Here is a 17,810-nt window from a genome sequence, read left to right as displayed (position 1 = left end):
GGCCACTCATCCCCCAGTGTCTGATTCTCACTGATGTATTGGTCCCCTTATATCCCCTGTACCCTCCAGTACCAGGACATGGCCACTCATCCCTCAGTGTCTGATTCTCACTGATGTATTGGTTACCCTTATATCCCCTGTACCCTCCAGTACCAGGACATGGCCACTCATCCCCCAGTGTCTGATTCTCACTGATGTATTGGTCCCCTTATATCCCCTGTACCCTCCAGTACCAGGACATGGCCACTCATCCCTCAGTGTCTGATTCTCACTGATGTATTGGTTACCCTTATATCCCCTGTACCCTCCAGTACCAGGACATGGCCACTCATCCCTCAGTGTCTGATTCTCACTGATGTATTGGTTACCCTTATATCCCCTGTACCCTCCAGTACCAGGACACGGCCACCCAGCATTATCTTCCCTATGTGGACTTTGAGCTGTCTGAGGACACACAGACCATTCTACAGCTCCCAGAGGTCAAGGTCATAAACACCAGTGACCTTGTGGTGGCCCAGACATGGCGGGTCCTTATCCATAACACCATGCTAACACATAACAGGTAACAGCATTTAATCAACAGCTCCCAATATAAAATTTAGAAAGATTAATTGTAGAATATTCTGATCAAGGATTATCTTGTCCAATACTTATGTAATGCAATTCTGAAATTTAGAAAGGAACTTTAATTTCAATGCAAAAATTCCAATGAACAAACTTATTGCTATGTTGTATATATCTACCACAATGGTTGCCTTGTGTAGGGTTTTTGCCTTGTGTAGGATTGTTGCCTTGTGTAGGGTTGTTGCCTTGTGTAGGGTTGTTTCCTTGTGAAGAGCTGTTGCCTTGTGTAGGGTTGTTGCCTTGTGAAGGGTTGTTGCCTTGTGTAGAGTTGTTGCCTTGTGTAGTATTGTTGCCTTGTGTAGGGTTGTTGCCTTGTGTAGGATTGTAGCCTTGTGTAGGGTTGTAGCCTCATGTAGGGTTGTTGCCTTGTATAGGATTGTTGCCTTGTGTATGGTTGTTGCCTTGTGTAGGGTTGTTGCCTTGTGTAAGGTTGTTGCCTTGTGTAGGGTTGTTGCCTTGTGTAGGGTTGTTGCTTTGTGTAGGGTTGTTGCCTTGTGTAGGGTTGTTGCCTTGTGTAGGATTGTTTCCTTGTGTAGGGTTGTTGCCTTGTGTAGGATTGTAGTTTTGTGTAGGGTTGTTGCCTTGTGTAGGATTGTTGCTTTTTGTAGGGTTGTTGCCTTGTGTAGGATTGCTGCCTTGTGTAGGGTTGTAGCTTCGTGTAGGGTTTTTGCCTCATGTAGGATTGTTGCCTTGTGTAGGGTTGTTTCCTTGTGTAGGGTTGTTGCCTTGTGTAGGATTGTTGCCTTGTGTAGGGTTGTTGCCTCGTGTACAATTGTTGCCTTGTGTAGGGTTGTTGCCTTGTGTAGAGTTGTTTCCTTGTGTAGAGTTGTTGCCTTGTGTAGGGTTGTAGCCTCGTGTAGGGTTGTTGCCTTGTGTAGGTTGTTACCTTGTGTAGGGTTGTTGCCTTGTGTAGGGTTCACATGAGAGATGGTATTTCATAATATTGAAGTGTATTTTAGGCTAACTGCATTATGCAAAGTTGTCAAAATATATTCTATCTTTTGAAAACCGTAAAAATGATTGATCAGAAGGACGTTTAATCAGAATTTAATGTTGCTTTGATCACAGCTCAAGTGATGAGGAAGCGACTCCCGTATCTGACCTGGCAATTCTCCCAGAATCCCTTGCTGCTTCAATGTGCGTTGACTCCTGCTATGTTCCGAGCCTGATTCCATCTGTTCAGGTCTACCTGTCTGTGCCTGCTGTTGAGGTCCACCTCCAGAACCACCTGACCTACTTGGGAAAGGGTATACTTGTTACTAAGGACAATGTTACAGTTCTACACAGAAACATCTGTACAGTTACTAAGGACAATGTACAGTTCTACACAGAAACATCTGTACAGTTACTAAGGACAATGTTACAGTTCTACACAGAAACATCTGTACAAAAGCAGGGACTCATACCTGTGTGGAATTGTTGTGTTCCGTAAATCAACAATAATGAAATATAGCTGTTATTGTGAAAGTGTAGTTATCATGATAAATACATATCATATGATAAATTATATATCATATGATAAATACATATCATATAATAAAGACATATCATATATTAAATATATCATATGATATATATATCATATGATAAATATATCATATGATAAATATATCATATAATAAAGACATATCATATAATAAATACATATCATAATAAATACATATCATAATAAATACAAATCATATAATAAATACAAATCATGTAATAAATACAAATCATGTGATAAATAAAAATCATATAATAAATACAAATCATTATAAATACAAATCATATAATAAATACATATCATGTAATAAATACATATCATATAATAAATACATATCATATAATAAATACAAATCATATAATAAATACATATCATATAATAAATACATATCATATAATAAATACAAATCATATAATAAATACAAATTACATATATAATAAATACAAATCATGTAATTAATACAAATCATATAATAAATACAAATCATGTGATAAATAAAAATCATATAATAAATACAAATCATATAATAAATACAAATCATATAATAAAAACATATATAATAAATACAAATCATAATAAATACATATCATATAATAAATACAAATCATATAATAAATACAAATCATATAATAAAAACATATATAATAAATACAAATCATAATAAATACATATCATATAATAAATACAAATCATATAATAAATACAAATCATATAATAAAAACATATATAATAAATACAAATCATAATAAATACATATCATATAATAAATACAAATCATATAATAAATACAAATCATATAATAAAAACATATATAATAAATACAAATCATAATAAATACATATCATATAATAAATACAAATCATATAATAAATACAAATCATATAATAAAAACATATATAATAAATACAAATCATAATAAATACATATCATATAATAAATACAAATCATATAATAAATACAAATCATATAATAAAAACATATATAATAAATACAAATCATAATAAATACATATCATATAATAAATACAAATCATATAATAAATACAAATCATATAATAAAAACATATATAATAAATACAAATCATAATAAATACATATCATATAATAAATACAAATCATATAATAAATACAAATCATATAATAAAAACATATATAATAAATACAAATCATAATAAATACATATCATATAATAAATACAAATCATATAATAAATACAAATCATATAATAAAAACATATATAATAAATACAAATCATAATAAATACATATCATATAATAAATACAAATCATATAATAAATACAAATCATATAATAAAAACATATATAATAAATACAAATCATAATAAATACATATCATATAATAAATACAAATCATATAATAAATACAAATCATATAATAAAAACATATATAATAAATACAAATCATAATAAATACATATCATATAATAAATACAAATCATATAATAAATACAAATCATATAATAAAAACATATATAATAAATACAAATCATAATAAATACATATCATATAATAAATACAAATCATATAATAAATACAAATCATATAATAAAAACATATATAATAAATACAAATCATAATAAATACATATCATATAATAAATACAAATCATATAATAAATACAAATCATATAATAAAAACATATATAATAAATACAAATCATAATAAATACATATCATATAATAAATACAAATCATATAATAAATACAAATCATATAATAAAAACATATATAATAAATACAAATCATAATAAATACATATCATATAATAAATACAAATCATATAATAAATACAAATCATATAATAAAAACATATATAATAAATACAAATCATAATAAATACATATCATATAATAAATACAAATCATATAATAAATACAAATCATATAATAAAAACATATATAATAAATACAAATCATAATAAATACATATCATATAATAAATACAAATCATATAATAAATACAAATCATATAATAAAAACATATATAATAAATACAAATCATAATAAATACATATCATATAATAAATACAAATCATATAATAAATACAAATCATATAATAAAAACATATATAATAAATACAAATCATAATAAATACATATCATATAATAAATACAAATCATATAATAAATACAAATCATATAATAAAAACATATATAATAAATACAAATCATAATAAATACATATCATATAATAAATACAAATCATATAATAAATACAAATCATATAATAAAAACATATATAATAAATACAAATCATAATAAATACATATCATATAATAAATACAAATCATATAATAAATACAAATCATATAATAAAAACATATATAATAAATACAAATCATAATAAATACATATCATATAATAAATACAAATCATATAATAAATACAAATCATGTAATAAATACATATCATGTAATAAATACAAATCATGTGATAAATAAAAATCATAATAAATACATATCATGTAATTTATACAAATCATATAATAAATACATATCATATAATAAATAAAAATCATATAATAAATACATATCATATAATAAACACAAATCATGTAGTTGATACAAATCATATAATAAATACATATCATATAATAAATACAAATTATGTAATTAATACAAATCATATAATAAATACATATCATATAATAAATACAAATCATATAATAAATACATATTATGTAATAAATAAAAATCATAATAATTACATATATAATAAATACAAATCATGTGATAAATACAAATCATATAATAAAAACAAATCATATAATACATACAAATCATATAATAAATCCATATCATATAATAAATACAATCATACATATCATACAATAAATACAATCATACATATCATATAATAAATACAATAATACATATCATATAACAAATACAATCAAACATATCATACAATAATACATATCATATGATTAGTACAATAATACATATCATAATAAATACAATCATACATATCATACAATAAATACAATCATACATATCATATAATAAATACAATAATACATATCATATAATAAATACATATCATATAATAAATACAAATCATATAATAAATACATATTATGTAATAAATAAAAATCATAATAATTACATATATGATAAATACAAATCATGTGATAAATACAAATCATATAATAAAAACAAATCATATAATACATACAAATCATATAATAAATCCATATCATATAATAAATACAATCATACATATCATACAATAAATACAATCATACATATCATATAATAAATACAATAATACATATCATATAACAAATACAATCAAACATATCATACAATAATACATATCATATGATTAGTACAATAATACATATCATAATAAATACAATCATACATATCATACAATAAATACAATCATACATATCATATAATAAATACAATAATACATATCATATAATAAATACAATCATACATATCATACAATAAATACAATCATACATATCATATAATAAATACAATAATACACATATCATATGATAAATACAATCATACATATCATACAATAATACATATCATATGATTAGTTCAATAATACATATCATATAATAAATACAATCATACATATCATATAATTAATACAATCATACATATCATATGATAAATACAATAATACAAATCATATAATAAATACAATAATACATATATAATAAATACAATAATACACATATCATATGATAAATACAATCATACATATCATTTAATAAATACAATAGTTCATATCATATAATAAATACAATAATACATATCATATAATAAATACAATAATACATATCATAATAAATACAATAATACATTTCATATAATAAATACAAATCATAATAAATACATATCATATAAAAAATACAATAATACATCTCATATAATACATTAATTTACTTTTTTCACAGATATTGCAGCATTACATAACATAATGTTTCCAAACTCTCCGAGTTCAATTAATACCAACTATATTCTTCACCGAATCAGGCACACCCAGGCAATCATTCCTTATCATTTATTAGCTCACCTGGTCCGAAGGTGCATCTTTTGTAGGAAATGAAAGGATTTGGTCCATATTTGGTGTGGAGCATCAACTTTTCCTTTTAAACACTACTAGACATGAACGACTGAGCAGATTTTGACCAAATTTGGTCAGAAGCATCCTTGGGGGACGAGGAACAAATTTTATAATTGGGCCCAATAGGGGAAATATAGCAAATTCTTTAAAATCCTTTTTCTTCTGTAGGAATGAAAGGATTTGTTCCATATTTGGTCTGAAGCATCCTTGGGAGAAGGGGAACCAATTTTGTATAAACCATGGTTCTGGCCCCCCAGGGACCTGAGGGGCGGGGCCAAATAGGGGAAATATAGCAAATTATTCTTTAAAATCCTTCTTTTTCTGTAGGAATGAAAGGATTTGGTCCATATTTATTTTGGAGCATCCTTGGGTAAAGGGGAACCAATTTTGTATAAACGTTGGGTCTAGACCCCCTTGGGTCTGAGGGGCGGGTCCCAATAGGGGAAATAAAGCAAATTCTTTAATAAAATCCTTCTTCTTCTGTAGGAATGATAGGATTTGTTCCATATGTGGTCTGAGGCATCCTTGGGTGAAGCGGAACCAATTTTGTATAAACCGTGGTTCTGGCCCCCCAGGGGCCTGAGGGGCAGGACCAAATTTGGTCAGAAACATCCTTGGGGGTCGGGGAACAAATTTTATAAAGGGGCCAGGGGAAATATAGCAAATTCTTTAAAATCCTTCTTCTTCTGTAGGAATGATAGGATTTGTTCCATTTGTGGTCTGAGGTATCCTTGGGTGAAGCGGAACCAATTTTGTATAAACCGTGGTTCTGGCCCCCCAGGGGCCTGAGGGGCGGGGCCAAATAGGGGAAACATAGCAAATTATTCTTTAAAATTCTTCTTCTGTAGGAATGAAATGATTTGGTCCATATTTGGTGTGAAGCATCCTTGGATAAAGGGGAACCAATTTTGTATAAACGGTGGGTGTGGCCCCTCTGGGACCTGAGGGGCTTGGCCTAATAGGGGAAATATAGGTAAAACCTTTATAATCCTTCTTCTACCATAGGGAATAAGGGATCTTATCCTAATTTAGTCTGGAACATCCTTAGGCAAAAGGGACTCAATTTTGTATAAACCGCGAGTCTTTAAAATCCTTCTTCTTCTGTAGGAATGACAGGATTTTGTCCAAATTTGGTATGAAGCAGCCTTGGGTGAAGGGGAAACAATTTTTTATAAGCAGTGATAGAGGTAAAACCTTTAAAATCCTTCTTGGACCATCAGGATTATGAGATTTTATCCTTATTTAGTCTGGAGCATCAATGGGCCAAGGGTACTCAATTTTGTATAATTGGTGGGTATGACACACACCCTAGGTTGCATAAGGGTGGGGCTCAGTTTGAAGTTTGTTCTCGCTATATCTCAAGTACTGGATGGATCTTTTTGAAATTTCATATGTATTTACAGCACCTACTTCATACTAATTATTTTAAACATATTCAGGTGAGATTTAATATCACTGACACCTACTCTAATCCTTGATCACTGTCGTCACACAGAGGTTCCATACAATACTACTGAGATTTAACATCACTGACACCTACTCTAACCCTTGATCACTGTCTTCACACAGAGGTTCCATACAATACTACTGAGATTTAATATCACTGACACCTACTCTAACCCTTGATCACTGTCGTCACACAGCGGTTCCATACAATACTACTGAGATTTAATATCACTGACGCCTACTCTAACCCTTGATCACTGTCGTCACACAGAGGTTCCATACAATACTACCATGATTTAATATCACTGATACCTACTCTAACCCTTGATCACTGTCGTCACACAGCGGTTCCATACAATACTACTGAGATTTAATATCACTGACACCTACTCTAACCCTTGATCACTGTCTTCACACAGAGGTTCCATACAATACTACTGAGATTTCATATCACTGACACCTACTCTAACCCCTGACCACTGTCGTCACACAGAGGTTCCATACAATACTACTGAGATTTAATATCACTGCCACCAACTCTAACCCCTGATCACTGTCGCCACACAGAGGTTCCATACAATACTACTGAGATTTAATATCACTGACTCCAACTCTAACCCTTGATCACTGTCATCACACAGAGGTTCCATACAATACTACTGAGATTTCATATCACTGACACCTACTCTAACCCCTGACCACTGTCGTCACACAGAGGTTCCATACAATACTACCATGATTCAATATCACTGATACCTACTCTAACCCTTGATCACTGTCGTCACACAGAGGTTCCATACAATACTACCATGATTTAATATCACTGATACCTACTCTAACCCTTGATCACTGTCGTCACACAGAGGTTCCATACAATACTACTGAGATTTAATATCACTGACTCCAACTCTAACCCTTGATCACTGTCATCACACAGAGGTTCCATACAATACTACTGAGATTTAATATCACTGACACCTACTCTAACCCCTGATCACTGTTGTCACACAGAGGTTCCATACAATACTACCGAGACTTAATATCACTGACACCTACTCTAACCTTTGATCACTGTCGTCACACAGAGGTTCCATACGATACTACTGAGATTTAATATCACTGACTCCTACTCTAACCCCTGATCACTGTCGTCACACAGAGGTTCCATACGATACTACTGAGATTTAATATCACTGACACCTGCTCTAACCCTTGATCACTGTCGTCACACAGAGGGTCCATTCAATACTACTGAGATTTAATATCACTGACACCTGCTCTAACCCTTGATCACTGTCGTCACATAGAGGTTCCATACAATACTACTGAGATGTAATATCACTGACACCTACTCTAACCCTTGATCACTGTCGTCACACAGAGGTTCAATACAATACTACTGAGATTTGATATCACTGACACCTACTCTAACCCCTGATCACTGTTGTCACACAGAGGTTCCATACAATACTACTGAGATTTAATGTCACTGACACCTACTCTAACCCCTGATCACTGTCATCACACTGAGGTTCCATACAATACTGCCGAGATTTAATGTCACTGACACCTACTCTAACCCCTGATCACTGTCGTCACACAGAGGTTCCATACAATAATACTGAGATTTAATATCACTGACACTAACTCTAACCCTCGATCACTGTCGTCACACAGAGGATCCATACAATACTCCTGAGATTTAATATCACTGACACCTACTCTAACCCTTGATCACTGTCGTCACACAGAGTTTCCATACAATACTACTGAGATTTAATATCACCGACACCTACTCTAACCCTTGATCACTGTCGTCACTCAGAGGTTCCATACAATACTACTGAGATTTAATATCACCGACACCTACTCTAACCCTTGATCACTGTCGTCACACAGAGGTTCCATACAATAATACTGAGATTTAATATCACTGACACTAACTCTAACCCTTGATCACTGTCGTCACACAGAGGATCCATACAATACTACTGAGATTTAATATCACTGACACCTACTCTAATCCCTGATCACTGTCATCACACAGAGGTTCCAGAGAAGCTACAGCCATTCATGTTTGACAGAAGTTGTGTGGAGGATCAAGAGTTTGCTGTCCTCTCAGCTCGTCAGATGACGGTCACTGCATCAGTATTGAATGGACCACATGCCAGCACCTGTATACAGGTAGCCTCTTAATTCATTTACCCTTGAAATTTCATAATGAACTATTCCAACCTTTGAATTTGAAGAGTTCAAATGTGTCTTCAGGGAGAATGTGTTAACCAGGTACTGTTACTTTGATTTTCACACCATTTTATTTACTTGCAATTTTTATGAGTAAGGAAGGACTTTGTCAGGTTTAAATACCATTTTATTGAGTGAGGAAGGACATCGTCAGGTTAAAATACCATTTTATTGAGTGAGGAAGGACATTGTAAGGTTAAAATACCATTTTATTGTGTGAGGAAGGACATTGTCAGGTTAAAATACCATTTCATTGAGTGAGGAAGGACATTGTCAGGTTAAAATACCATTTTATTGAGTGAGAAAAGACATTGTCAGGTTAAAATACCATTTTATTGAGTGAGGAAGGACATTGTCAGGTTAAGATACTATTTATTGTGTGAGGAAGGACATCGTCAGGATAAAATACCATTTTATTGAGTGAGGAAGGACATTGTCAGGTTAAAATACCATTTCATTGAGTGAGGAAGGACATCGTCAGGATAAAATACCATTTCATTGAGTGAGGAAGGACATTGTCAGGTTAAAATACCATTTTATTGAGTGAGAAAAGACATTGTCATGTTAAAATACCATTTTATTGAGTGAGGAAGGACATTGTCAGGTTAAGATACTATTTATTGTGTGAGGAAGGACATCGTCAGGATAAAATACCATTTTATTGAGTGAGGAAGGACATTGTCAGGTTAAAATACCATTTCATTGAGTGAGGAAGGACATCGTCAGGATAAAATACCATTTCATTGAGTGAGGAAGGACATTGTCAGGTTAAAATACCATTTTATTGAGTGAGAAAAGACATTGTCATGTTAAAATACCATTTCATTGAGTGAGGAAGGACATTGTCAGGTTAAAATACCGTTTTATTGAGTGAGGAAGGACATCGTCAGGTTAAAATACCATTTTATTGAGTGAGGAAGGACATCGTCAGGTTAAAATACCATTTTATTGAGTGAGGAAGGACATCTTCAGGTTAAAATACCATGTTATTGAATGAGGAAGGACATTGTCAGGTTAAAATACCATTTTATTGAGTGAGGATGGACAATTGTCAGGTTAAAATACCATTTTATTGACGGAGGAAGAACAATTGTCAGGTTAAAATACCATTTTATTGAGGTAGGAAGGACATTGTCAGGTTAAAATACCATTTTATTGAGTGAGGAAGAACAATTGTCAGGTTAAAATACCATTTTATTGAGGTAGGAAGGACATTGTCAGGTTAAAATACCATTTTATTGAATAAGGAGGACATCGTCAGGTTAAAATACCATTTTATTAAGTGAGGAAGAACAATTGTCAGGTTAAAATACCATTTCATTGAGTGAGGATGGACATCTTCAGGTTAAAATACCATTTTATTGAGTGAGGAAGGACATTGTCAGGTTAAGATACCATTTTATTGAGTGAGGAAGAACAATTGTCAGGTTAAAATACCATTTCATTGAGTGAGGATGGACATTGTCAGGTTAAAATACCATTTTATTGAGGTAGGAAGGACATTGTCAGGTTAAAATACCATTTTATTGAATGAGGAAGGACATCGTCAGGTTAAAATACCATTTTATTAAGTGAGGAAGAACAATTGTCAGGTTAAAATACCATTTCATTGAGTGAGGATGGACATCTTCAGGTTAAAATACCATTTTATTGAGTGAGGAAGGACATTGTCAGGTTAAGATACCATTTTATTGAGTGAGGAAGAACAATTGTCAGGTTAAAATACCATTTCATTGAGTGAGGATGGACATTGTCAGGTTAAAATACCATTTTATTGAGGTAGGAAGGACATTGTCAGGTTAAAATACCATTTTATTGAATGAGGAAGGACATCGTCAGGTTAAAATACCATTTTATTAAGTGAGGAAGAACAATTGTCAGGTTAAAATACCATTTCATTGAGTGAGGATGGACATCTTCAGGTTAAAATACCATTTTATTGAGTGAGGAAGGACATTGTCAGGTTAAGATACCATTTTATTGAGTGAGGAAGAACAATTGTCAGGTTAAAATACCATTTCATTGAGTGAGGATGGACATTGTCAGGTTAAAATACCATTTTATTGAGGTAGGAAGGACATTGTCAGGTTAAAATACCATTTTATTGAATGAGGAAGGACATCGTCAGGTTAAAATACCATTTTATTAAGTGAGGAAGAACAATTGTCAGGTTAAAATACCATTTCATTGAGTGAGGATGGACATCTTCAGGTTAAAATACCATTTTATTGAGTGAGGAAGGACATTGTCAGGTTAAGATACCATTTTATTGAGTGAGGAAGAACAATTGTCAGGTTAAAATACCATTTCATTGAGTGAGGATGGACATTGTCAGGTTAAAATACCATTTTATTGAGGTAGGAAGGACATTGTCAGGTTAAAATACCATTTTATTGAATGAGGAAGGACATCGTCAGGTTAAAATACCATTTTATTAAGTGAGGAAGAACAATTGTCAGGTTAAAATACCATTTCATTGAGTGAGGATGGACATCTTCAGGTTAAAATACCATTTTATTGAGTGAGGAAGGACATTGTCAGGTTAAGATACCATTTTATTGAGTGAGGAAGAACAATTGTCAGGTTAAAATACCATTTCATTGAGTGAGGATGGACATTGTCAGGTTAAAATACCATTTTATTGAGGTAGGAAGGACATTGTCAGGTTAAAATACCATTTTATTGAATGAGGAAGGACATCGTCAGGTTAAAATACCATTTTATTAAGTGAGGAAGAACAATTGTCAGGTTAAAATACCATTTCATTGAGTGAGGATGGACATCTTCAGGTTAAAATACCATTTTATTGAGTGAGGAAGGACATTGTCAGGTTAAGATACCATTTTATTGAGTGAGGAAGAACAATTGTCAGGTTAAAATACCATTTCATTGAGTGAGGATGGACATTGTCAGGTTAAAATACCATTTTATTGAGGTAGGAAGGACATTGTCAGGTTAAAATACCATTTTATTGAATGAGGAAGGACATCGTCAGGTTAAAATACCATTTTATTAAGTGAGGAAGAACAATTGTCAGGTTAAAATACCATTTCATTGAGTGAGGATGGACATCTTCAGGTTAAAATACCATTTTATTGAGTGAGGAAGGACATTGTCAGGTTAAGATACCATTTTATTGAGTGAGGAAGAACAATTGTCAGGTTAAAATACCATTTCATTGAGTGAGGATGGACATTGTCAGGTTAAAATACCATTTTATTGAGGTAGGAAGGACATTGTCAGGTTAAAATACCATTTTATTGAATGAGGAAGGACATCGTCAGGTTAAAATACCATTTTATTAAGTGAGGAAGAACAATTGTCAGGTTAAAATACCATTTCATTGAGTGAGGATGGACATCTTCAGGTTAAAATACCATTTTATTGAGTGAGGAAGGACATTGTCAGGTTAAGATACCATTTTATTGAGTGAGGAAGAACAATTGTCAGGTTAAAATACCATTTCATTGAGTGAGGATGGACATTGTCAGGTTAAAATACCATTTTATTGAGGTAGGAAGGACATTGTCAGGTTAAAATACCATTTTATTGAATGAGGAAGGACATCGTCAGGTTAAAATACCATTTTATTAAGTGAGGAAGAACAATTGTCAGGTTAAAATACCATTTCATTGAGTGAGGATGGACATTGTCAGGTTAAAATACCATTTTATTGAGTGAGGAAGGACATTGTCAGGTTAAAATACCATTTTATTGAGTGAGGAAGGACATTGTCAGGTTAAAATACCATTTCATTGAGTGAGGAAGGACATCGTCAGGTTAAAATACCATTTTATTAAGACACAATGAAACCAGGAAAATCTTTTTCAAATGAGATTCTTTCAAAAATGTTGTGTGAAAACAAACATGAAAAAAAGGATTCTTTAACATGATGTTATTTACTATGTGAGAAGACCTAAACTGTTTTTCATCAGAATTTGTAAAAAGGCATACTAGGGTTCATTATCGATATCCAGGGGTTACGCTCGCATTCGCTCTCTACACCCCTGAAATATGTCATAGCAAAATTGAAGGCATGGAGATAGCTGTATGATTGGTCTCAGGTAAAATAAACTGACCAATCGCTAGGCTGATTCCTGTCCTTTGGAGGTTACAAAGGAGAGACGCCCGACTTCAAAGCCTGTCAGTTTTTACCGTTACACGACCAAGAGATTCTTTTGCTGTACGTCAAAGGATCGGACTAGTCTGCTTGTCTCATCAACGAGGTGGCGCACACTGAGCCTTCAAGCCGTGACATATTCCAGGGGTGTAGAGAGCGAAAGTGAGCGTAACCCCTGGATATCGAGGGTGACTAGGGTTAGGGTTAACAGTGACTATTACATAAAACTTCAGCCATCTTAAACTGTGTTGTTTCGTCATCCTGATCCTGAATGAAGAGTGATACTTCAGTCCTTACATCCAAGTCAACAAAGAACCTTTCATCTCTGTGTTTCAGTTCGTGATACATTTCCACAAACTGGTTTACCGAATGGTGTAACATGTACACTGTAATAATAAGAGGGTGTGGTTTCTACGGTTACCAGTTCTGTCGGACGACAAACAAGCAATTGAAAACCATAACAGGAATGTCCATCATAACGCTATGACTGATCCCCTATTACTCTAACAGTACAACAGACAGAACCAATCAGTTTTCGGTAAATATTTATAATAACTCTTACTGATATTGGATTATGATATCATTGTTGGTAGGTAGGTTTATCTAAGGGCCCTATGACAAAAATGTTCATATTTTCAGATGAATGGTTCTCCGGAGTTAGAGGTCATTGAGTACAAAACACTGACCAGACAGAGGGTAGTTAGACCGTTTGAGATGTACGCTGACATCACCTACACACCTGGCACAGTGGTCAGTACAACTTCTCTCTCCGGGTTTTTACCGGGGGCATCAGTTTATTTTCAAGATAAGTATCCTCTTAAATTGATGTCAAAGTTCTACATATTTATGTAGGAAAAATTGTGTCATCTAATATTTTAGAATAATTTTGTACTCCATGGAATTGAATAATGCAATAGAAATTTGAGTATAAATAAAACCAAAACAATGTTGTTATTACAGGAAATAAATGGGATATACACATAAACCATATAAAGTAATGTGATAAAAAGTAGTAAAATTACCATGATGTCCACAACGATGGCCAAGTTAACGGAGATACTGTTACACTAAGGTTACACCTTGTAAAAATTATATGGATGAGATGATTTAAAGGAAATGTATATTGCTATTAGTATAATGCCATTTTTGACGTCATAATGTTAGCTTTCTGTCATATACGCATTTCTTTAAGTGCTGCTGAGTAAATGTGGAAAATTGCTTAGAACACTATCCAATTTAATTGCAATAAGTAACAGCAAGAGAACAGTTCTGAAAATGTGTACATATGTGTACAACAAACTGCAATCATTGTCATATAGAGATGCTTCACTCTTGTTGTCCTTGTTTTTGTTTTTTTTACACTAGAGCCCCCTAGTGGAGAGTAACGTAACTGTTGACCCAATGATGCTGTCTGTTGGGCGTGGAACTGTCCACACTCTCAGTAGTGCATCACAGGCATGGAGTCAGGTAAGTTGTCATAACTGTGTAGGTGTATGTACCCTTAATGGGGCCTCACAGGCATGGAGTCAGGTAAGTTGTCATAACTGTGTAGGTGAATGTACCCTTAATGGGGCCTCACAGGCATGGAGTCAGGTTTCTCGCACCTCAGACAGAGATATCCCACGTCATACCCCATGCTAGATTTTTCTATCTAGTCCGATCTGTCTTTCACCTTTACGTGACATTTCGCAGAATTTTTACAATGCGATGTACTCATCCGCGCGTTAACTGCTTGAAATTGACAATCTGTACTATAAATGTTCTGTTTAGTCGTTATATGTATAGTTTTGAAGTTTAGATATCTGATGTTGTAGATAAAATATAATCCACACTGTGAAATACGTTGTCATCTATGTAAGAAAGGACTACATTTTTACGCGGAAACATTCAAATTTAGCTTAAGTAGTGAAGAGGTCGTTATCATTTGAGGCCCAAGACAGGATACTTAAAGTTTTTAGCAAAATATTTAGTTTTTCGAACTAAAAGGTGCGAGTAAAAAAAATCAATTACCTGTAACTGAGTAAGATCAGGTTATCGCAGTCTCGGGCTTAGATTCTGTAACACCCAACCTCGGCTAACGCCTCGGTTAGGATTTTTTTACAGAATCTTAACCCTCGACTGAGATAACCCGATCTCGCTCAGTTACAGGTAATAGATTTTATTAAAGTTGTCATAACTGTGTAGGTGTATGTACCCTTAATGGGGCATCACAGGCATGGAGTCAGGTAAGTTATGGTAACCGTGTAGGTGTATGTACCTCTAATGGGGCCTCACAGTCATTGAGTCGGGTAAGTGTGGTATCCCGCTCTATGTCACTGTTGGTGAAGCAAAGTGTGCAGGACTGTTTCTTTGAATCAATGTGCCTTTTTCATCAATAAGATCTCCACACAGAAATTGTAAAATGAGAAATTCTATGTGACCAACACTACAAAAAGAGTGGTTGTCAACCTTTTAGGTCACCTGAGACAAAATCTCAAGTGACCTATTGCAATCGCCTTTTGTCCGTTGTCGTCCGTCGTGCATCGTCTGTCCGTAAACAATTTACATTTTCGACTTCTTCTCCAAAACCCCTGAACCAATTTCAATGAAATTTTGCAGGGACCTTCCATGGACAATGGTCAACAAAAATAGTGGCCGGTTTAGTCCTAAGCCCTCAGGGGCCTGAGGGGCGGGGCCAAAAGGGGTCAAATTGACTAAAATTTCAAAAATCTTCTTCTCAAGACCCGGATATGGTAGAATCAAATACTCTTCATAGATGGAAGGGTCTTAGGTGCTTTATCAAAATTGTGAATTTCTTGACCCTGGGGTCTCACGTTTCCCCCTGGGGAGGGGGAAAACTTTACTATAGTTTATATAGGGAAATCACATTTTGGACCAACATTTGTTTAATTTCCATTGGAAGTAATTCAATTTGGGTTAGCAATATCAGTATAAGGTAGCAGTTTGATAGTAAGCACATATAAGTCCTGACTGACCCCCAGGGGCTGATGGGTGGGGCCAAAAAGGGTTGAATTGACTGAAATTTCAAAAAATCTTCTTCTCAAGTCCCAGATATGGTAGAATCAAATACCGTAAAAACCCATGTAATTTGCGCACCTGTGTAATTTGCGCAGGTATTTTTTAAGGCTGAAAATCGGGAAAAAAGGTTCTACTCGAATATTTTGCGCACCCAAAAAATCTGGAATAAAAACGATGTTCATGCTCCGAAAATCGATCTCTGAATATATTTTTATACGCCCGTATAAAAAGGTTAACAAGGTTAATTACCATGAAACCTCGGACAAGTTCGATAACCGCCATTATCCGACCATAATTTGTGGAGTTATGCCCCTTTATGGACTTGCGGAAACAGTGTCCGCTCGATATCTCGAGTAATTATTAACGGATTAACTTCAAACTTCAAAACAAGGTTAATTACTGTAGAAGCTTGGACAAGTTTGATAACCATTATTATTGTTTTTAAATATATTTCTATGATTTTTTTTCATTGATGTAAAATGATATTTAAAACCAAGAAGAAACTACGTAAAATGTGTATTTTGTTGCTTGTTTTCTTTGAATTATCTGATCACACATGACACACACGTGTGCGCATATCGGCATACATCAATTCATTTTAGCAATATTTTACATAAAACATTTACTTGCTTACAAAAACATATCAATTAATAAGTAATTCGATGTTTAGTAACCGCTGGTGCATATCTCCTGGTGAAAGACATAATTAGATACCTTTTATTGATCATAATTACGATCAGTGAGAAGGGCTCATCATGGCGGCTTGGGT

At 33.0% G+C, this 17,810-nt stretch overlaps 1 protein-coding gene across 1 annotated transcript in view; it reads left to right on the top strand.

Moving 5' to 3' along the window:
* Positions 1–380: 380 nt before the first annotated feature.
* LOC110441629 (vacuolar protein sorting-associated protein 13B-like) overlaps positions 381–17,810 on the top strand; it is a gene marked incomplete at its 3' end in the record, with an annotated part of 72,222 nt that continues 54,792 nt past the window's right edge. Inside the window, exons 1-5 of the mRNA XM_021484820.1 lie at positions 381–562; positions 1,693–1,871; positions 9,707–9,843; positions 14,663–14,773; positions 15,389–15,490. Coding sequence (XP_021340495.1) covers positions 546–562; positions 1,693–1,871; positions 9,707–9,843; positions 14,663–14,773; positions 15,389–15,490 — 546 coding nt within the window. The remainder of the gene's footprint in view (positions 563–1,692; positions 1,872–9,706; positions 9,844–14,662; positions 14,774–15,388; positions 15,491–17,810) is intronic.

Source organism: Mizuhopecten yessoensis, unplaced genomic scaffold, assembly GCF_002113885.1.
Source record: "Mizuhopecten yessoensis strain PY_sf001 unplaced genomic scaffold, ASM211388v2 scaffold716067, whole genome shotgun sequence".
NCBI classification, from domain to species: Eukaryota; Metazoa; Mollusca; class Bivalvia; order Pectinida; family Pectinidae; genus Mizuhopecten; species Mizuhopecten yessoensis.
This window is presented reverse-complemented; position numbering and strand designations above follow the sequence as displayed.